Source organism: Dromaius novaehollandiae, chromosome 8 (assembly GCF_036370855.1).
Source record: "Dromaius novaehollandiae isolate bDroNov1 chromosome 8, bDroNov1.hap1, whole genome shotgun sequence".
In the NCBI taxonomy this organism is placed as follows: Eukaryota; Metazoa; Chordata; class Aves; order Casuariiformes; family Dromaiidae; genus Dromaius; species Dromaius novaehollandiae.
Window position 1 is genome coordinate 25,572,820 of NC_088105.1, and position 21,544 is coordinate 25,594,363.

A 21,544-nucleotide genomic window follows, 5' to 3' on the forward strand; every position below is an offset into this window, starting at 1 on the left:
CTTGTGTGCTACAAATAGTGTATGTGGCTGGTCTCTGCCTGTACCACTGTGCTCTAATATCACTAGACTATGATTTTAGGATTAATGACAGCAGGAGACAATGCAGCTACTCTGGGCTGCATGGAACATGTAAGTGCTCATAGGCGTTCAGTGCCACCTTGTGGCAATCAAAGTTTTAATCAAAGCTTGTCAAGGCCTCAGTATTGTCACTTCAACTTTTTATTTAAGAAAATAGAACATAATTAACAGTACCATAGCAAAAGAATTACATCTTGTCTAAATTGTACGGTTTGGCTAGTAGTAGAGCTTTAAACACCATAATCCAAAAAAGACTGTTCTTGCTGGAACAGCAGGGACAAGGAAAGCTTTAGTTAGGGCTGGTCTAACTTCAGCCTTTGTACTAGTTTACCAACACTAGTTATAAGTATGATTTTTATCCAAACATAATTAAATCAGTACAACCTCTAATGTGGATCCACTTAGCTTGGTGCAATTGCTTAATATAATAAACTGCACCATATATGTGCATCTTTGTATGACCACGCCTAGCAGGGAGAGTTGATACCAATTTACTTAAATTTGTATCTAAATGACAGGAATTAAAAATAATGCAAAAGCCACAGAAACAATTCCAATTTACCACATTAAGAAACTCCTCTCATAGAATATAGAAACATTCAGAAGCAAAAGCATGAAAATCATTTAAAAAGAAGTGCCTGTTGAGAAATTCAGCTGTAGAATGTCACTGTTGCAAGTGCAAACTTCCTGCGCTGGGTGTACGAGTTCATGCTCCACTGCAAATGTATCCTGCCAAAAAGCCGCCCCGACCTGTGCGTGAAGAGGGGGCAAAGGGCCGGGGCCAGCGCCATGTCCCCACAAGATGGGATGGCGGGAGCGAGGCTGGTCCTGAGAGGGAGAAAGCCTGGAGCTGGTCACAACACTGCTTCTTGCCAGCTGCAACAGCATTACGACGTTTTCTGCGATCGATACGGTGGAAGATTTGAGCAGCGCTAGTTTGTAAGCAGTTTCTGAAACTCCTTGGGCTCAGAAGCATGTTCAGTGTGGCAATAACATGTGCACATACTCATATAACTAAAGCAATGTCCACAACCTTCCCAGGTCCCTTGAAAGAAATGATCTCTAACCCACTTCTAAGACTCCCCTCTTGAAACTGAACTGATCCTGACCTCCTGAAATGAATTTCATACTGAGAGTAGTCTTCTTCCAGCTGTCTGGACCATTAATTCCTATCAGGAGTTACTGGCAGTAAGTCTGCTAAAATATACTCTATTCTTGTATTCTCTACCCGATGCCCTTTTCGCTGATTCCTGAAGTTCATTCCTTGCAGTTTGTCTCATGCACAGCTCAGGAATCTGGGAGTCCAACTCTGCAGACACCACATGACTTTGAACTGCACCTCGGTCACTGCGCAAGGTTATTATTAAATATTCTAAATTCAGAATGCACAGTAGCTATTTTTATCAAAAGTATTATATGGAGCCAGCAAAGTCTGCAACAGAATTCACCTTGACAAGGAGCTGGAAATCAGTGGGGTTAATGAATACAAATGGGAGTCAGGAGCTGAGGACATGCCTGGCTCTGTCCCAAAGATGCCAGCCGACCACAATCAGCTCGCTGGAAACTTCAGAGGATCTGAAACCCGGCCATGTATTTGGGCACTAACACAGATTAAGTAAGGAGTATCAATTTAGGCAGCTGGACTTGAAAAATACCATCCTGCCCTTCAGCTCTCTTCTAGAGAGGAAATACAAGGTAAATATTTATTTACCTCATATTTGAGATGTTTAATCCTCAAATACATGGACAGCTTCAGGATCCTCAAATGCACTACAGCAAAGAAAGCAGGTGCGAATAACAGCACCGCAAGACCGGGGCTGCAGCAGAGGATGCTGCCAGGCTGCGAGCAGGCAGGGCGGGCGGCGAGGGGGCAGCCCATGGCCAGGTGCTTCCGTGGGTAGACGTGTCCATCGCAGCAGCGGCAGGGAGCAGAGCTTGGCAATGGTTTCTTACAGCCAGTTTGGGGCCTGGCTGTGTTTTTTAACAGCCAGTTTGACAGAAATCAGTGTTGTTGCCAGGCAAGAGCGGTGACTAAAGTGTCTTTAGTGTTTACTGAGAAGTTGGAAAAGCAAGCACTATGAAATGGGCATCGTTACAGTTACTATTTGAAGTATGATCGAACTGAAAAGGCATACCCTGGAAAAGGACTTTTGTAAAAAATCTGCAAAACCGGGAGTTTTCCCCCAGTGACAGCAAAAACTAATATTGAATGCTTTTACACCTTATACATTTTAATGTTTAACTGCCAGAAATGAGGTTTTAAAAACTTAGCTACAGCCCTTGTTTTGCTTTTGACAAGCTGAGAGAATATTTCTTCACGAGGTTTTGCCCTCTGCAGGCTTTAAGAGCTCTGCCGCTGCCCTGCCGCGGCTCCTGGGAGGCCGTGGTGGGCTGCGGCTGCTGGACACCCCGGGGAAGAGCCGGGCCTGGAGCTGCCCGGCGGCGAGCCCGCACCCTCCAACCACTCGCTTCTTTCTGCCTGAACTAACAGCGGCGGGTCCCAGCATCCGCAGTCATTAAAAGCTCTACTGTCTGCTAACGTGTATGTAACGTATGGCATCCAAAGCACAAGCGTGAATTATTTTGCTAGAAGCTAGTTAATCAGTTATAGGGTTTTTTTCAGCAAATTAAAATTCTCATGTCTGACCTTTTCATGCTTTGCTTTCCCACTTTTTTCCTACTTCTACACTCAGTTTGTCAGTATCCGTGCTTCCCTTTAAGCTCGCTCTGTGAATTATTTTCTTTTCAGAAAACACTTTGTAGAGTGCCTTCCCTCCCCAAGGGTATTTTTCTAATCCAGCCTCCTCTAATTTTCCTCGCTCCCCTCACCGCCGCGGGCCGCTGCTGCCCAGCCCTTCCCCATAACCGACCACGCTTCCCCCTCGTCCTCTCGGTACCGCGGGGCTGGTGACGCGCAGTCTCTCCGGCCCTCCAAACGCCCGCTCCGGTTTCTGGGAAGTTCGGTATCTAAAGGCGAAAACCCGTCCAACCTTTCACCTGGCGGCAGAGCCCCGGAGCACCCCGGCGGCAGAACCGGGGCACGGGGACGCCGGGCCTCACGGGCCCGCGGCGGGAGCGGCGCTGGCTGCCGCCCTGCGGGAGGTGCCCGCTTCCTCGGTGCCGCTTCCAAGTCTCCTCGCGCCGCTGCCAGGCCCCCACCGCCCCGCACACCGCCTGTGCGCACGTCACCAGTGACGCAATCACAGCCCCGCGCGAAGGGCCCCGCTGGGTGCCGCCGCCGCAGCCCGAGCGCCGCCAGTAGGAGCGCGGACCTCGCGGGCCGCGGGCCGGCCGCGGACGGCGCGTCTGCGCACGCGCGCGCGGGCGCGGGCGCTGCCCGTCCGCTGCGGGAAGCCCCGCCCCCTGCGAGGGGGCGGCGCGGGGGCGGGCGGCAGGGCGCGCTGATTCGCCGCGGGGCGGGGAGGGGGCGGGGCCAGGCCGGCGGGGGCGGGGGCCGGAAGCGCTGTCGCGACAGGTTTTCCCCGGCGGCGGTGGCGGCAGTGCCGGTTTCCGCTATGGAGGGTCTGGGCCCGGGGGCCGTGGGGCGGCTGCTGACGGAGGACGAGATGGCGGAGGTGAAGAAGGAAGTAAGTGGTGGGCAGGGCCGGGAGGCTGCGGTGCCTTGGGGGCTGGAGCGGCGGCGGGGGCCCGGGCGGCGGCGAGCCGGAAGCGCCGTCAGAGCGGGCAGACGCCAACGGCCGCGGGGCCGGCTGCGTGCGCGCGCCCCGCCCCCGCCGCGCGCAGCCCCCTCGCCGCGGGGAGCTCGGGGGGCGGGGGGTGGGGGGGGTGCGGTCACGTGCTGCCAGGCCCTGGGGCCTGCGAGCGCCGGGCCGGGCCGCGCCTGCGGGGAGCGCTCGGGGCTCGGGGAAGTGAGGCGCGGAGACCCGCTGCGGGCGGGCGGGCGTCTGCGTGCGTGGCCCGCTCTGTTTCTGGAGCCCTCGTTTCTGTGCTGCCTGGCGGTGTTGCGGGGCCGGGGGGCAGCGGGTCCCTGCGCGCCGCGCTGAGGGATGGGGTGGCAACGGCGGGGAGCTGATACAGCAGCCAAAAGCTATTTGCAGACGCGCTTCTCTTGGCATTAACGAGACTGGCTCTGGTGGAGCGTGGACATTTAGTATTAAATACCGATTTTTAGAGGCTTTTCTGTTGTGTTCTTGACGTTATCCTGTTTATTCACTGGTGCTTGGAATTCGACAGGGTTATTTCTAAATTAAAATCAAAAGAAAGAAGCTGCTGAAATCGTGATGGTTCATGGCTGCAAACCCCCAGGAGCATGAAAAGAGCCTTGCTAATTAGGAGTTTTCTTTTAGTCCTGATGATGCTCTGTTGTGGTTAGAGGAAGAGAGGGCAAACGGCAGATTTAGCCTCACTGCTGCAAACACTTGCAGAGAGTTAAGTGTGCAGCTGAGGAACATCGGTGCATGAGGACTATCTTACTGTGAATTTTTTATGTTCTTCCATTAGACAACAATCTTGCAACCCTTGTGCTCAGTGAAAAAATCGCAATCAGTCACTAAAATTTAAGACAACTTGCCCATTAAGTGTGAAAGGAAGAATACAAATATTCTGTGAGGAAAAAGAAAATTCTCTTAGTTTTTGTTCTAAGCAAAGATAAGATCCTATATTTTCATTCTGGGAAACCATCTTCTGTCCTGGTTTAGTCTAGAATTACTTATTTTTTGCTAGACTGCAAAGCAAACAGTGCTCTAACCAACTTCATGGTCTGAAAGGAACAGCTACTGGTTTTCCTTTTTTTTTTTTTTTTTTTTTTTCCAAAAACATCCACCACAGTTTGTCATTTATTTCTTGATCATGCGTAACATCTGTTTACAATGTACAATGTTTTATATTTGATTATTTTTGTTACATATGCTCCTTTAAAACATACAAACTTCTTCTATAGACTTTCTCTGTTAGATTTTTCTCCTCACTTGTCTTTTAACAATATCATTATTAGTTCAGTAAAGAATATTGAAGTTTGGTTTCTTAGAAGTCTAATGTGTATGCAGTTTTCTTTAATTGCTTTGTCATAACTTTTTGAGGCATGTTTTTCAAGTTATTTCTTACTTCTGTAGAACCGCAGGGTAATACTGCATTAGCTAACAGCTAGTAGTTAATTTTTTTTTAAGGGAGGAACTTCTTAAGCCAGGCTATATATGTAACATGATCTGTAAGTTAATTTGTGTAAGTGACTGAATTCACACCTTGTTTTTACAGAAGTGCATCTATGTCAATTCAGCCTTTAATCTTATAGGATCTCCTGTACTGATTGGGGAACCTGCTGGAAACCTAATGTGTAGTAGAAAATAACATTAGTTTTATGATGAAAACACAATACAAGTCAATAAATCTGACTTTAGAATTTCTCCTCTCAGATTTAAAATGTTGCAGCTTCATGATACAAAATGCTGGTTCAGTATAAGGTTTCCTAGCAGTTTCAAAGTTGTTCAAATAGCTTTGGTGGATTAACCTTGCAGTGATGACTTTTAGACCAAATGAGTCATTGGTCTGTCCTCTCACAGTCAGCACAGCACTGGTATAATTTTACCACTTGCTGTGTGAACATAGAAAAATTGCAACTGTTTGTCCATGCCTCATCTAGATTAGATGATGGGCAAGTTGGCTGCTTTATCAGGTACTATGCAGAACCAGCTTAATCACTGTGAAAGCATAGCTACAATAAAAATTTAGTTCCAAATTTATGTCGATCAAAATGTTTTTTACAGATTACATGTGGAATGGGAGGGCAGACTGCCTGTAATCATTCGATCTGCTGCTTTGGTAAAGAAAGAGTGTAAATCTTGCATCCTAAGTAAAAGTGTCAGGTTGTTAAATGTATTCTTGCATAGAATTTTCTCCATTTTGTTTTTATTTATTGGGTATTGTCAAAACAGTTATTGCTTGTTGCTCGGATGGTTGGTTGCATTGATGGCTAGGTTAAAAAAATGTTTAAAAGTGCTAGAAGTTTTGTAAAAATGTGTTTTAGATTCTGCCTGTATCGTTGCCTGTGTTCTCATATCTACATTTGTCTTAAAGCTTTAAAACTGAATCTTTGTTTTTGCACAGATTTATTTCTTCTTGACTGAAGATGTTATCTTTATGTGAAGCTGAAACTACAGTTGCATTGGATTGAATGTATTAGGATAATTAAGACGTTAAATTTTGTGTTGAGGAGTAGAACACCCAAACAATTCTGCTATCTTTTGCTGGCGCTGTGCAAATGCTATCAGCTTTTTGGTATCTGAGATCAAGTATATTGATATTTAAAGAAATGCTACTTTTTTCCTCCTGTAAAAACTGTTTCTGCTTCTCCTTACCATTTTGTCATGTCAGTGAAGGCATAAGGTCACTGCCTACATAGTCCTGAATGTGTCTTACCGTAGTCCTGAACGTGTCTTACCATGTGACATCCCTGTTCTAATGCACATTCAGTGAATTGTAATGCAGCATTTCTGTTTTGCCAACGATCCTGTATGTGCTATGTGACAGCATACCTCAGAAAGTTCACTTGCAAGGATGATCTAGTCTGGGTAAACTTCTGCTAAGGAGGGATTATAAAAATTGGAGTTATATGTTCAAGAGTTGGCGGGAGGTAGCAAGTGGTACAAAATGTTGATATAGAGGAAAAATATATGTAGAGCTTCTGTTCCAATGTATTTACTCTTTCAGTCGCTTATAAACTGTTAACCTGTAAGGGCAATGAAGAGGGGAATTCAGAATTGATACACTTCATATACTGTAACACTCATTACAGGAAGACATTAGTCAAAACATCAAAGTCTTTCTATAACAACTCGCTATTTTCTTCTAATGTTGCAAATTTTATCAACTCTTAAGTTTCAGAGTTTGTTGACAGCTTCCTCCTGGTGGTAAGATGAGATTTGTATGAGAAATGAATAAATTTGTATTGCCCGCAAAGTTCCTAGGCTTCGAAGCATGGGCTTCTTGCAATTAGACACCTAGGATTATTCCAGAGCACCTTAAATTGATACAAGTTGCACTGTTGCCCTTTTCTGTTCTTACCATGTCTGTTATGCCAGCGCTCGTGCCCATGTGACTGCACAGTAGACTGCATCAGGTAATTAATCTGGCTGGAAACAAATGAAAAAAAAAAACCTGTCAGATCAGTTTCTTAAACTGGATCCTCTCATGCAGCAGTGCAAGGAAAAAAGTGGGAATACCTAGCTGTGATGCAGGGGGGACTGCACCTTTGTACTTAAACTAGTTTCAGCTACCATGGCTCTGCACCCTTACTTTTAATTTTAGATTATAACCAATCTAGTCATGATGGTCTACTGCCAAAATCCTTTTTCTCCTCTGTCCAAGCTCTTCAGACATTTTCCTTCGCAGCTATGTGGCATTACATCCACCATGACAGGATGTTTATTGATAGCTTAGTTTCTGTTGGATTCCCTGAGGGGGACTGCAAGAACAGATTTTTACTTTGTTGTACTTAGTGAAGTAGGTGAGGAAGTCCAGGAAGGCTTTTTTTTTCTTTAATTAAGAATTACTGCTGCTATCCCTAGCACGGTATGCCAGACAGTATTTTGCTGCTTGTGGTAACCAGTCCTAAAGTGTCCATATATTTCTTTTTTATTTTTTCCAGCTTTTTCTCCACTTCTATTTACTGAGCCAGTAGATTACTATAAAACAAAAAGTCATTCTTATCTTTTACTTTTTAAATGCTGCTTTCACTGAATTTAATCTCAAGAAGCAGTAGGATTCCTGAAAACTTTCTTTAGGAAAAAAAGTTTTAACTGTTTCTTTCCATCTGTTCACATCTCTTTTTAACTAGAGTTTTTTTCCCCATTGTTTTTCAAAAACCTTTTTTCTTTTTCTGCATCAAATGAGACAATTCTGGTATGTTGGGAAAAATTTATGTTCTGATAATTTTTGGCTAGTGTGTATCTGACTTCTTGTGTATTTCCATACAGTGAAAAATGCTGCCAAGAAAAATTGCTTATTTTGTAGTATTATATGAAATAAGAGGTAATTTTCATGTTAAAAAAAAAAACATTTGTGACTCCCATCTTCACAGAGCAGTAGGTTAGTTATTGAAATCAGACAGTTGTGAACATAGGCATTAATTCTGTTTAGGTGCTGATGTCAAATAGGCTCATTAATGTACAGATTGAAGTAAGATTAATATAATTTACATTTTGGAGATGTTCTTGCTCATATGTATCCACAGAAGAAGGTGGAGAAAGATCGATTTTTGTTTTGCTGAATGTAAAAATGAATGGGTCAGTACAAGAGACAACGCATGATCTTCCAAAGAGAAATTCAAAGTAGCGACATGGCACTCGTTAGTTCTGACATTGCTCCTATAAATTACCTCCTAAAGAAATGGATAGTCATGTTATAGATGAGTCCAGTTATTAAAGGTAACGTGTTTCTCCAGGGAGAGGCTCCCTGAGGGAACGTGATACAGCACTAGGTGTCAACTTGCCAGGGCAGCGGGAGGCTTTGCAGCCCTGCTGCTGCAGCAGTGTTTTGCAGTTTTAGAGCGCTGGAGCCCGTGCTGAGGAGGTACGACAAGCCCTGTGCTGGCAGGGAGCAAGATCCCTTCCCCTGCAGGGAGGTAGCTGTGGTATTGCCTCCTGCTCCTGTGGAACCAAAACCTGCCACGTGGGGTGGAGGGGCAAAGCATGACTGATGAGGTGAATAAGGAAGCGATTGGCAGCAAGGCAGCTGAATGTTAAATGGGGGGGAGAACCTTTTTCTTGCTGTAGCTGGATTAAGCGTAGTCCTTTTTACAGACGGTGTACGTTAGTAATTAAACTTTGTGTTCTGTTTACATACAAATACTAGCATTTTACCTTTGCTTCAGTGAAGTACGTGAGCTAACACTGTCTGCAGTTAAAGCAAACTAGATCTTGGCTAGCAATTGGATTTTCAAATAAAACTAGTTTTATGCAGTATAGCTGACTTGCTTCTTTAAAATCTTTTGTCCTTAGCTCTAAATTAAGCTTGCCATTTCACCTTACAGGCAGCTGGCTGTCTACTCATCTAGTCTGGAATATACAAACAATCCATTCCATGCTTTCCATATGTGAAATGTATTTTATCCTATGCTGAAGAATAAGACCCAAGTTATTTCTCACACCAGATGGTATCCTAAGCAGAAGTGTCTGGGATACACTGTGTATGCTTCAGGTGAAATTTTAAAATGGAAACTGAATTAACTTTATTAGTAGTAGCTTTGAAGTAAAGCACAATGAACCTCTGTAGTCAAAACATACTACTTTGCTTCATCTTGTCTGGTGACTACGCTGGCTGACTACGTGGTAGGGCCTTTACGCAATGGATAGAGTCCCCTCCCTTGAGCAGGTTGTTCCATCTCTTTCTCCTTTCTCTGGTTATAGAGAGGACTTAAGCAACCAATTTACACTTGTTAGCTAAAGCTTGGGTCATTTTGCTTTTGCCAGAGTCGGAATTGCATTAACTCTCAGTCTGTGCAGCATGTCAGAGGTGTACAAGTTCTTTCAGATACTTAATGTAAAATCTTTATCCAAAAGATGATGGCTTGATAAAGACAAAAAGCAGCCAGGGAAATTGTTGAGAGTAGGTACACGAGTCGATTAAAGTGCATGCATTTTGGATACCTGTAATCTGCTGAATTTGTTAACTCAAGTAGTGGTATTTAATAAACCTTCTAAACAGTGAGTATATTAATTCTGTTACTCTGAGACTACTTCCACTCACTGTACAGAGAACAACAGTAATTGCAGTATATTGGAGTTGTGCCTCTTGGGTACAAATTGCATGCAGATGCAGCAATCTGGTAGTCAAACAGTGAGCGTGAATATGCATGTAGACAAAGTGAACAGGTACAACTGTGTTTTATTAGTATAATTTCTCTCTCTTTATTTGGTGACTGTTCTGAAGTGTGATAACCAAAGGCTTAAAGTAATTAACATTTTTCTGTAGGTATTTGCCTGTTTAACTTGCATTAAACCTTCTGAGTTCACTTCAAAGAAAACTAATGAAAGGGATAAGTAAATTAGATAATGGTCTAAAAATCATGGGTTTTTTTAGATAGGAGCACTGAGGAGAAATCTCTGCTAGTTAACATGGTGGAGGCTTTAAAAACTGTTTCATCAGTCTGTAGCAAAATCATATAGATTTCCAATATAGGCTTCTAATTAAATGGAAAGGTTGGCTAACACCAGTTTGTTTTGTCTTTTAGGCGTTAGAAAGGATGCGTCCTTATTTGTGTGACAAAATTATAGCTGAGAGCTAACACCAGTTTGTTTTGTCTTTTAGGCTTTAGAAAGGATGCGTCCTTATTTGTGTGACAAAATTATAGCTGAGAGACACTTCGATTACCTACGTTCAAAGAAAATACTCACTAGAGAAGACACAGAAGAAATTTCTTCTCGAGCTTCCAGTAGGAAAAAAACTGGGAAGTTATTGGACTACTTAGCAGAAAACCCGAAGGGACTAGATGCTTTGATTGAATCTATTAGGCGAGAAAGAACACAAAACTTCCTGTTACAAAAGATAACAGACGTAGTGTTGAAAGTCAAAAATGAAAAACTTGAAGCTCTCAAAGGTGAGAAGTTTATACTGATATCTGTTACAATAGGAATTTTTATTTTGAGGGACTGCAAAATTAAACTCCTGTAGTTCTTTAATACCTGTTTCTCAGGGATTTTTTGCTTCTCCTAGTGTTTGGGACAATGATCTTGGAAACTTGCTTTGTAGGGCAAGCAAGCATCAACAGTTTGGGTTTAAGATACCAGGGCATGTGTCCTGGCTTTGTCATTTTACCATTTGAACACATTATAAATAACAAATTATTTTTAAAAAGTTATTACAATGGATAAGTCTGTTTCCACATTTCAGTTTTGCTTTCTATGATGTTTTAATGCAGAGCTCAAAATAGGTGGTTATCTTCCATTGTTCTTTTCTCTTGAAGCTATTTACTGCCGTGGCAGGATGCTCTGGTTTTGTAAAACTGTACACATTAACAGAAGATAAGTCAGCAAATGCAAGCTGAGAGGAATTCTCATGAATGCTTTGAATGCTAACACTTGAAATTAGACTTTGTGAATATATACATGTGTTGCTTCATGCAGACAGGCAGGTTTTGTTGATACAGAAAACTTAAGTCACTATCTGTACTTCTATTTTAAGGCAGATAATGAAATTATAAGCCTTCTAAGCAAAAAACCTTAATTCCCCTTCCACACACTTCAAAAGAAGAACAAAAGAGGAATAAGTGGGCTGAAATTTTCTCTAGCTTCAGGTATAATTGCCTTCAAATGCAGTCCACTCTGGATTAGAACCATGTAGCTGAAGCTTTTAAAAGTTTATCTGAAAAATACAGTGAGAAAAACCTATTAAAAGATAGGTCAAAGAGCTCAAAATTCCTAAAGCAAGTTAAATGCTAGGGCATCTGTGTCAACTAGTCACTGATATTCACTGGTGTAGAGAAACTCAATCACATCAGCTGATTGGACAACATGTATGTTTTTACTAAGTCATCATGAACATTGGGATATCACATGCAAGATAAAGAGGATAGTCTGTTAAAAATACTAGGGAGTGATCTTTGATAATGTTTTAGGGATAAGAACAGGTTTATAAATGCATCATACTGCAATTAAATCTAGTCTGTGTTTCTGCCTTAGGTCTAAGCTGCAGCACCTGTATGACCTCATTGTATGGAGGAACGAATAATCTTTCTAGATCATATTCTGATGAGTCTAACTTTTTTGAAAAAACAAAAGACAAAGAATCTAGCCAGATACATCATCCAGAAGAAGATTATAGTACTGCTGCATTTGTGTCTGCTGTCTCTCTTCGGTCAATGAATTTACCAATTGCAGAGATGGGAAATGCAGAGAATGTGGTCTTCTCGGGCCCCCTTCCAGGGCCTGGCGATCCCGGTGCGCCCCCTCTCCCGCCAGAACTCCAGTCAGAACAGCAGGAGCCTTGTACCAGTTCAAGTGACAATGTCTTTTTGCCTTTAAGATCACGTTCTCTTCAACCACAGTGAACTTGAGTGACTTTGTCCGTTCATCCAAGGGGTACTGGACTTTGTGTGATGCCTTATACCAGTGAAAAAAGTTTTCAATATAAATCTGCAAAATCAGAGAAAACCCATGCTATTTACCAAAAAACCCAACTCCTATAAAAAACAGTATAATCAGGTGACTCTGTAGCTGCTTGATTTTTATGTTCTTTAGGGAGGTTTTTTTTAAATAAAAATCAGGGTGGTACACCAGCAAAGGCTTTTTTTAAACTAGCTTATTTAGAATTTTGTATTTTAATGTTAGTTGCAGATATTTAAGCTGCAGTTATGGAGCAGATGTTTTTTTCTTCCTATGGTAACTTTTTTCCCTAATGTTTCTGTGACAAGTGGGTGGGAAAGATGCTTAGGAAAAGAACTTGAGTATTGAAAAATAACCTTCTGAACTTAAAGCTTAAACTCACTTCCTGAAAAGCTTAAACTTATTTGCCAAATTAAATGTTTTTGAAGGATAAAGTCTGCCCTCCATGCAGAGGTGTGCAGCTCCCATTTCAAAAACTGAATCTGACCAAATCTGTAGCTATGCTTATTTGTAAGAAGTCTTTTAATTTTCTGAACTTTGTTCTTGGTCCTACTAGTAAGTTGAAAGGCACTCAGTATTGCAGTGATTTGAGTTAGTAAATATGCTTCCACAAGCTTTAGCCTACTGTATATTATTTAGAGACTTCTGATTTGAGATGCACTTTAAATTTGAATTCACATTAATACTGGAGGGGAATGTAAACTGCTGTAACCACATCATGTGGACTGTAAGAAAATCTTATTGTATAATGCTATTAAGGAGCAAAGTGGGTATGCTTTGTCCCAATAAATAAGTAGAGGAGTCCTGTAGCAAGAAAGTATCCTTAACTGAAGGACTCCTGAAAATGTTGCACTTCAGATAGGCACTCTTCAAAGTGGATAGACATGTTTACATTTCAGATTGTTTGGAGTCAAACACATTTTAAACTATTTCAACATGGGAAGGTTCTCGTATTTCCTGACATGGTATAACATGCTGTATTCCTCTCGTACTCTCCTCTTAAGTTGTAACCTACTTTTTATGAAGCCTGTACAGGGATCACTCCTGCAGTGGAGCCTATTAACCTGAGATTTCAAATGAATGTATAATTTTAACAAATGTTTGTAACATGCATTTTTTTTTTAATTTCTGAAATATTTTTATCACAACTTTTGAAATAAATTTTTTGGCATAGTAGCCTGTTTTCTGGTCCGTCTCTAGAATTATTAAGGTGCATAGGTTCAGAGAGCAGCTCAAGGTAGTATCTGTGTGTGTGGTTTTGGGTCTGTGTGAGTGAGAGGCTTTTGTTCTCTCTTAAAGAGAGAAGGTTGTCTTTGGTGGAAAGACTGACTTAATGTGAAACACCTGTGCCTGCAGGACTGCATTCAAGAGCAGTGTGTAGGATAAAAATGAAGACCTTGTCTGCTTAACTGCAATTTCTGTGGTTCATGACTAGTATTGCTAACCTGATTCTTTATTTTTAAATGACTTGATACTTCAACTTCTTAAAGATGTGCTGTGAGAAGTGTTGCTTCCATCCATGCATATGTTAGCATCAGTCTTAACTTCAGATTTTTGAAAAGCGGGGGAGAAGCAAAACCTTCAGGTGCTGAGGAGTGTGGCTCAAGAAAGGAGGGTACAGGATTCTCAAGTATCGCAAGGACCACAGAGGCTCACTTCAGTGTTTGTGTTCTCCTAGTACTTTGGGTTGTTATTATTTTATAGTATTGATGATGAGGGATCAGCTGATCCCTCTTTAATATCTTTACAATAAATTCATAGATCATCTTATAACCAAAGCTTCTTAGCCCTTTTCCTTTGTCCTTGATAGTACAGCATAAGCACTGGTAGGAAGTACTTCTAGCTGATGCAAAAGCAGATGTTTGGGCCTAGTAAAAACATTCTCCAACATGTTTGAAAAAATACAAAAAGAATCTACAAGAAGAAAATTACTCAGTCTTAGGAAAGATAGACTACAGGACTGCTTAAGCTAGAGCTGGATATGCAATGCTTAAAGCTTAATCTACCCTAGGTTAGCTAATACTCTAATATTAAGAAAAAAAATCATTTATCTCTACTTGGGCCTTTAGGTGTGAAATATAGGGAGATGTTCTCAGTTTCTTTTTTTTTTTTTTTTTTTTTTTTGATGTGGCTGTGGTCAATTGAAAATGGAAAAAGTAATAAATTACTGGTGCTGAGCACTTCTTTACTCCAGGGAGAATTCAAAAAGGTCTCTTCTTTCCATCTCGCCTTTCCTCTGGCTCCTGCGGGTGGGATCTGCAAGCAGGTTGCAGAAAGAAATCCGGGATCCGGGGCGCTGCGGGGCTCTGCCCTTCGCGGCTGCGGACGCCCCTTCCCGGGGGCCGGCCTGAGCCCGGGGCCGGGAGCGCTGCCGGGCCGCTCATCCCGCGAGGGCTCGGGAAGCCCCGGCGCCGGCGCGGCCCCGCGGCGCAGGCCGGAACGCCGGGCGCGGGCGGCGGTTTCCGCGCGGCCGGTGTCCCCGCGGCGCGGCTCGGCGCGGCCCGGCATGGCGGCGGAGGGGAGGGACCCGCTGGGCTACTTCGCGGCCTACGGCAGCGGCAGCTCCAGCTCCAGCTCCGACTCGGAGGGCGACGAGCCCGGCGGCGGGGAGCGCCAGGCGGGGGGCGGCGGCGCGGCGGCGGGGGGCAGCCCGGGCCGCCGGCCGCGCCTGCCGCCGCCCGACGAGCTCTTCCGGCGGGTGTCGCAGCCGCCCGCCTTCCTCTACAACCCGCTCAACAAGCAGATCGACTGGGAGAGCCGCGTCCTCCGCGCCCCCGAGGAGGTGAGCTGCGCCGCGGCCCGGCCCCGGCCCCCTCCCGGCCCCCTCCCCGCCCCCCCCCGGCCCCCGCGGCCCCCCAGCCCCGGCGCGGCAGGGGCTGACGGGCGGCCGCGCTGCCCCCGCAGCCCCCCAAGGAGTTCAAGGCGTGGAAGAACAGCGCGGTGCCGCCGCCGGCCGCGTACGGCCTGCCCGAGAGGAGGCCGCCGCCGCCGCCCGCCCTCGACATGGCCATCAAGTGGTCCAACATGTACGAGGACAACGGCGACGACGCGCCGCGGCCCGGCGGGCGCGCCCGCTTCCTGCCCGACGACGAGCAGCGGCGCCTGGAGCCAGGTGAGGGCGCGGCCTCGCTGCCCGGCGGCCCGCGCGGCCCCGGGTTCGAGGCCCCGGGGAGCCCGGCCGGGAGCCGCCGTCCCGGAGGGGGAAACGGCCGGGTTTGCTCGGGAGCGGGTAAACGGTAACGGGCTTCCCGGGAAGGGGCGAACAGGCCTCCCTGCCAGGCTGCTCGGCGGTGTCGCTCTCACCTGTAGGCTTGCGGGGGGGCCGTTCCGGGGGTAATTACAGCTCTATTGAAGTTCGGGGCTTTTAAGGAGGGTTTTTTTTCCTGTTCATAGTTAAAATGTTCTAAATTCCTGAAAGTTATCTTCTATTGGATGTATTTTTTGGGGGTTTTTTTGTTTTTTTTTTTTTGTGATGAGGACCTTTACTTACTACTGGCGGAAGGAACACAGTATTCCCTCTGCTATTGCAGAGCAACAAATCCTTAGCTATAAAGAGGAGAAACACGCAGACAGTTTTACATGTGGAACTGAGTGTCTAAACTTCACAGGAGACAGCTTAAAACCACGAAGGTTTGGACAGTCTGGTGCTTAGGGCTGCAGTCTCCAGAGGGCATTATTTCCCATCACAAGTAACACAGGGCGCTGCTGCCTGCTCTGCCTCCCCTTGCTGCCACTTGCCGGCCCAGTCATGCCATGAGGCAGCTCTGCCTCGCACAGACGTGTTCTGGCTTTGCAGGCGTAGGAGGAGGCCTTGGTGGTAACAGGTTCTGTGAGTAGTCTGTGACTGGAGCCTCTCCTGGTCCAGAGCTCGGAGGCAAGAAAGCCCGTCAACCTCGTCTGCCTCCGCTGCTGCTCTGGTCGAAGCAGTATTTGGCTGCGATGACGGGACGGCTTCTGGTAGTGCCCTCAGTGTGTGCGTCTGGTTTTCCTAGGATGAACTGAGGCTGTTTGCAAATCTCTCTGTTCCACTCCCATTAGTATTAGCAGCAGCGAAAGATTAAAGGGTCCGTAAAAGTTCAGTTATTTGAAATCAACGGGTTCAGTCATGGTAGGGCTTGTTTAAAAAGAATGTGGTATGAGAGCTGCTGGAAACAGTGCTGTCTTGGCCCCGGACGTAGATGTATTTGAACGTCAGATTCTAGGTCAGATTCTTTTTAAAATGGCTGCAGAACTTTGGGGGGAATTAAGTAAACTGTGCAAGTGAAAGATTAATGAAGACAATATTTACTATTCTTGCCACTTTTTATCATGGCACAAGCAGTAGTGATTATCTTAAAAATAAACATTTTGACAGGAGGGAGGAATAATATTTATTTTAAAAATTGCTGGAGAACAAGAATAGCCAATGACAAATAACAACAAAACCATAAATAAAAATTCTGGGCTTTCAGAACATATGATGTTTTGGTTCACCAGTTAAGTTGCCAGCAAAGAAAGTTATAAACCTCTTACAAGAGGAGTGTTTTTGCTATCTTGACTTTTTTTCCATTCTGGATGTTTCTTCCCTGGTGGCAGTCTTTCTGGCTTGCTACATCTGTTTTTTTGTTGCTGTTGTTACTCTTTTTTTTTCCCCCCTTTTTCTTTCTCTACACTTTTTCTCTTCTCTCAGCCAACCTTTACCCAAAGACTAAGATGATATTGACCTTGATATTACTTCCTGCTTCTAAAATGACTTTCTAGTTTTTTATCTTACCTACGTAAATACTAATTTTTTGGAGTAGATACTGTATTCCTCAATTGTACAAGATACGCAGGCCTTTTCTTACTTGTTCTCAATGGTCTATGATACTTCAGGTAATTAATTACTCCTATTTTGTTCATATATTTTCCACATTCCAAAAATCAGGACGCTGTCAGTTAATACTACTGCATCTGTTCCCAGGAGTCTCAGATGTGATTAAGTCGGTCGTTGTGGGATGAGGATGGTGGTTATGACAAAAATATTGACTTTACTGACTTTGATTAATACTATTTTTTATTTAAAGATGATGAAAAAGATGATGAGCCAGCTTCTGCTAAGAAACGTAAGCTAGACTCTGGGGAGCAGACAAAGAGGAAGAAGCTATAAGCAGGGCATGCTGCGTTTGGCCAAAATGAGAGTTTCAGTGAACTTGGATTCCGCTGCTGGAATGGGAGACAAATACATGTTTACCACATTTCTCTCTCCTGTTGGGTAGGGAATTTTATTTCTGTAGTATGCTTGCTTTTTGGAAAGCACAAAATTAAATGGACAGTGTTGTGATAGAACCTGGTCTACTGAAAAAAAACCTTAAACTTGTTTATTTAAAAAAGGTCTCTTAAAACATTGCGATGGATACTTGTGCTCATGCAGGTTATAGGGCTTCGTGGTATTTTCTTTATCAACAAACCTGGTAACTTGTGGTATGAGCTTTTCTTGACTGACTTTCCCATTGTGTCAAACCTTTTATAAAGGAGCATATAATAAAAATTCTTTAAGTATTGTACTGTGATATGTTTGAATAATGCTGTTTTGAAATTTATGTAAAGACTGTAGATACATCACTGGAATAAAATTACATTTGAAAACATTTGCAGTATAACTATTGCATTGCATGCTTAATGAATAGGAAGGATGAATTCTTTACTGTATGTATTTCAGTGATGCATTTCTAAGGACTCAACAGATTCTTCAGGGTTTTGTTTGTAATAGATTACAACTACAAAGTGAAAAAATGGACTTACAAATGGAGTTTAATATTTGATAATTAGTTTTGATGTTATGTGGTCTGCATCAGTGAAACATGAGACTAAATGATAGAAGACCTGGAGCACTTACGGTATTCTTCCTAAAATAGAAAATAGCAGCAAAATATTTACTTGAAAAAAAATTGTAACAAAGCTGTGACACAGTCTTTACTGCCAAATTGTTTTTACTTCAGTAGAAATTTGCTTAAGTACTTGGTTTTTTTTCTTGGAGTGTCACAGCCAGTATGTGTTGCATTTATGATATGCTGCTCGGCTTTTGGGTCTGTATATGAAAAAATACCAGCAAAACTTGGGGGGGAGGGGGCGGTATGTTGAAATGAAAGCTTTTCTTCCTTAGGAAATCTGCAGTGACAACTAGGCAACACACATTTTTTATTCTCTTCCTGTCTTGGAGTAGCTTTCAGTTGGCAGAACAGATGCTTACCATAGAGCATTCTGTATGGATATATTCTGGTGTAATGTTAATGGTTTTTTTAAAAAGTGGGTTTTTTTATAAATTCTTTCAAATCTCAATATAGAAAAATACATTCATTTTTAGTGAGTGTATGAAGACAGCAACAAGTTTTGCAATTCTAGCCTCGACAGTGCAATAATGCTTTCTCTTGTTCCTTCTGTAGACTCTACCACCACGCCTTCCCGATTTCCCTGCTGTTGGGCCACTTCCTTGATATATTCCCCACTTTCCTGTTCTGCTAGTTTGGGAAGCATTCGAACAATGGCAGTTGTACACAGCTAAGGGTGCCGCAAGCACAAGATCTTTCTTCTAGCACAAACCCAAATATCTAACACCTTCATCACAGCGAGCCCCAAGACTAGGGAGGGTGTCATAGGCAAAGCTGATGAAGTTAGGTGCCAGATCTATTTACAGTCTCTTGAAGTGTTCCTTCAGGGTAATGCCAGGACCAGAATAAGCTGCCCTCTGTGTTGCAGGGGGAAACCTCTCACTCCCTTAATAATGATCCTGCTCACTTCCAGGTGGAATCAAGACCTCTTTGTAGCGGTCATATTTCTCTGCTGCTGAAGCAGAGGTTTTCCTAGGTGGAAAGCCAGTGTGTAGATGACAATTTTAAGAGCTGTGGAGGGCTGCCTTTTGTTCAGTTGAGAGACTATAAATGCCTGTGCTTCAATAAGTCTAGACTGCCAGAGTGAAATTCTCCCTGGTTCTGGTAATTGTGTATGATAGTAATGAGTAGTAGTGAGTAATGGTGTTCTCTTACAGGACTAGCTGTCTCAGTGCATGTAATGCAGCCTAATAGCATCCTCTTTGGGAAGCGGGTTGGCTCAGCTACTATTGTAGCTGCTCTCTAGGTTTTGTTTATCTGAGATCAAATGGTTCCTCTAAGCTTTGCCTAGAGGAAAAGGAAGGATGTTTTTCTGAGTGTTGAACACCAAGTCTCTGAATGAGAAGGCTCACTCCAGTCGATTTTCTCCTGTATCTGTAGTTCTAATATTGCTAGGATGAGGATGCTAATCTTCAGAGAACTTGGTAGACAAAGACTGCTTATACTTCTTTGTCAACGGGAATGCATTTATACTGTAGCCAACAGAGAGCTGAGGGTAGGGAGCAATAGCAAGCTCCTCTTCCGTCGCAAAAATTGGATACTGGGTTGGTTTCTCAGGTATTCTGCTTTCATGCAGTCAGCAAATTGCAGATCACCTTACGTCTAATAAGACACTTTTGAGAAATCTGCCTCTACTACCGAGTATGTCCAGAGCTTATTCCAGGTTTACGTGGGATGAATGGTAAGGATTCTTGAAACTTGAGGGGCTCAACATGGAGTGCAGGGTTCAGTGCATTGTCTAACTCTCAAGTCTCATAATAGTATGCCTGTTTGCTACTGTGCTAGTGCTAGTGCTACTTGAAGAGCTTTACAGCTGAAGGCTAATGTCGGCAGCTCTGGAAATAGGATGCATTCCCATGATTGCCGTGACCAAGGAGGCTTTTGTCCTTGTATTGTTTGCTCTGCTATTCTGTGTGGCAGCTCTGGAAGTTACCATGCTAATGACTCCTTTTGTTTTCAGATAATATGATATATGTGGTATCCAGTCATCTTGAAGTTAACACCATCTGATACTCAGTTTCCAAGGAGAAAAGCAGCATGTCTAATCTGAGAGAAGAATGATTAATTGTATTATTTACAGGTTGAGGAAAACTGCATTGTAAGCAGTGACTGTGGCAGCTTCCCCATTCAGGGTAAATGGTGAAAGCAGTTATGCTTCTTTTTTTAAATAAGGCATCTGAAACAACTGCAGGCTTTGTGAAAGCCTGTCTGAAGCTGAGTTGCTTTAGGGGATGGGTTTTGTTGCTGAATGGTTTTTTTTGACAGAGATGCTTCAGTGGGTAGGAGAAGACGATGAGAGAAATGCTAGTGTTGTGGCCCTGAGAGAAAGCAAAACGTTTCAGCTAGCATGTGCACTTTTTGTAAGTAAATGAGGTTGCATAAAAGAAATGTTTTGCTTGTGCCATCAGTGACTTCTAATGCAAACAGCTACAGAACTACCACTACCAGTGGATAAGTGGTAAGGTCTCAAAGGGAAATTATGATGTAAGAAAAGAATGAGAGGCATTTGGAGGTAAAATCTGGGGGGCTAGAGCAGAGAATGCTTTTTTCATGTGTAGTTGCTTGGATTGCATTAAGCCTTGTAGTCTGAGAGGTCTAGCACTCTTTGGCACTTCACAGTTATGGTGCAGCCTCTTCTCTGCCAGGAGACACGTGCTGCTGAACGTGTAACTGCTCATCAGTTTGTCTCATCTTGCCTCAGCACTCCAGCACTGAACTTGGTAAGTAGATAACCAGCAGCTGGATTGTAGTGGATATGAAGCTTCTCCCAAAATAGATGAAACAGGAAAGCTTGGCCAACTTTGGTTTCTAATGGAGAACAATTGTAGCTGAGCTATCTCCTTAAGAAAAAAGTCTTAAGGAGAGTAGTGGTTACAGAGTGATAGGGAAGTCTTCTGCCTACAGATGTGACTGTGAGAGGGCAACTTAGGATATTTGCAGTATTCCTTGTTTGCAATTCCTAATGGCCCATTGCGGAGAGAAGATGGCTGGAAAGATGGAGAAAGTTTCCAGAAATCAGTTTTCATAGTACAGTACTTATAAGCGGTATTTACTTCAGGGAGGTGGATATCTATATCCGATACTAAAAGGCTGTTTGAAAGCAACTGAATTGAGCTAGGTAGAAAATAGCTAAGAGCCAGGAGAAGAATAAAAGGAGAGGAAGCCTACTGAATTTGCTGGGGGTCTCTGAGGTCTTATTCAGATATAATAAAAAGCTTCTAAGATAAACTGACAGTAGATTAAATTATAAATAGTCATCTGGAGTTGGGCTTCTAGATGAAGATCAGTGATAAAGTGTCTGTGGTATTCATAGCAGTAAAGCAGTAAAATTACCAGGCATGGTCCAAGTTCCTCCATAATTCGGTAGAGAAGGAAGCAGCCACTATCAGGAAAGATGTGTTCCCCATAAGCCTTGCAATTACAGGAGCACATCTAATATGCAAAATGGAAAAGAGGATTCTAATCTCTGTGCCCTTGTTGAATGATTAAGAGAAGTGATGCTGATTTACAAAACAAGGAAGAGTTGATGATGGTGGAGTACTTAACGGAAGCAAATCAGTT

At 43.5% G+C, this 21,544-nt stretch overlaps 2 protein-coding genes across 3 annotated transcripts; both read left to right on the forward strand.

Annotated features, from left to right (window-relative positions):
- Positions 1-3,491: 3,491 nt before the first annotated feature.
- BCL10 (BCL10 immune signaling adaptor) lies at positions 3,492-13,310 on the forward strand. Of its 2 annotated transcripts, none has more exons than XM_064515968.1 (3): positions 3,492-3,665; positions 10,342-10,630; positions 11,712-13,310. In XM_064515968.1, exons 1-3 carry the CDS (start codon positions 3,594-3,596, stop codon positions 12,077-12,079), a joined length of 729 nt encoding a protein of 242 aa, XP_064372038.1. In that variant the 5' UTR covers positions 3,492-3,593; the 3' UTR covers positions 12,080-13,310. The 2 variants fall into 2 exon arrangements, with proteins under 2 accessions (XP_064372038.1, XP_064372039.1); XM_064515969.1 differs by lacking the exon at positions 3,492-3,665 and adding an exon at positions 4,927-9,231.
- A 1,109-nt stretch (positions 13,311-14,419) lies between these two features.
- Positions 14,420-17,743, forward strand: C8H1orf52 (chromosome 8 C1orf52 homolog). Its single transcript, XM_064515970.1, has 3 exons — positions 14,420-14,916; positions 15,039-15,246; positions 17,180-17,743. Exons 1-3 carry the CDS (start codon positions 14,641-14,643, stop codon positions 17,260-17,262), a joined length of 567 nt encoding a protein of 188 aa, XP_064372040.1. The 5' UTR covers positions 14,420-14,640; the 3' UTR covers positions 17,263-17,743.
- The last annotated feature ends 3,801 nt before the right edge of the window (positions 17,744-21,544 follow it).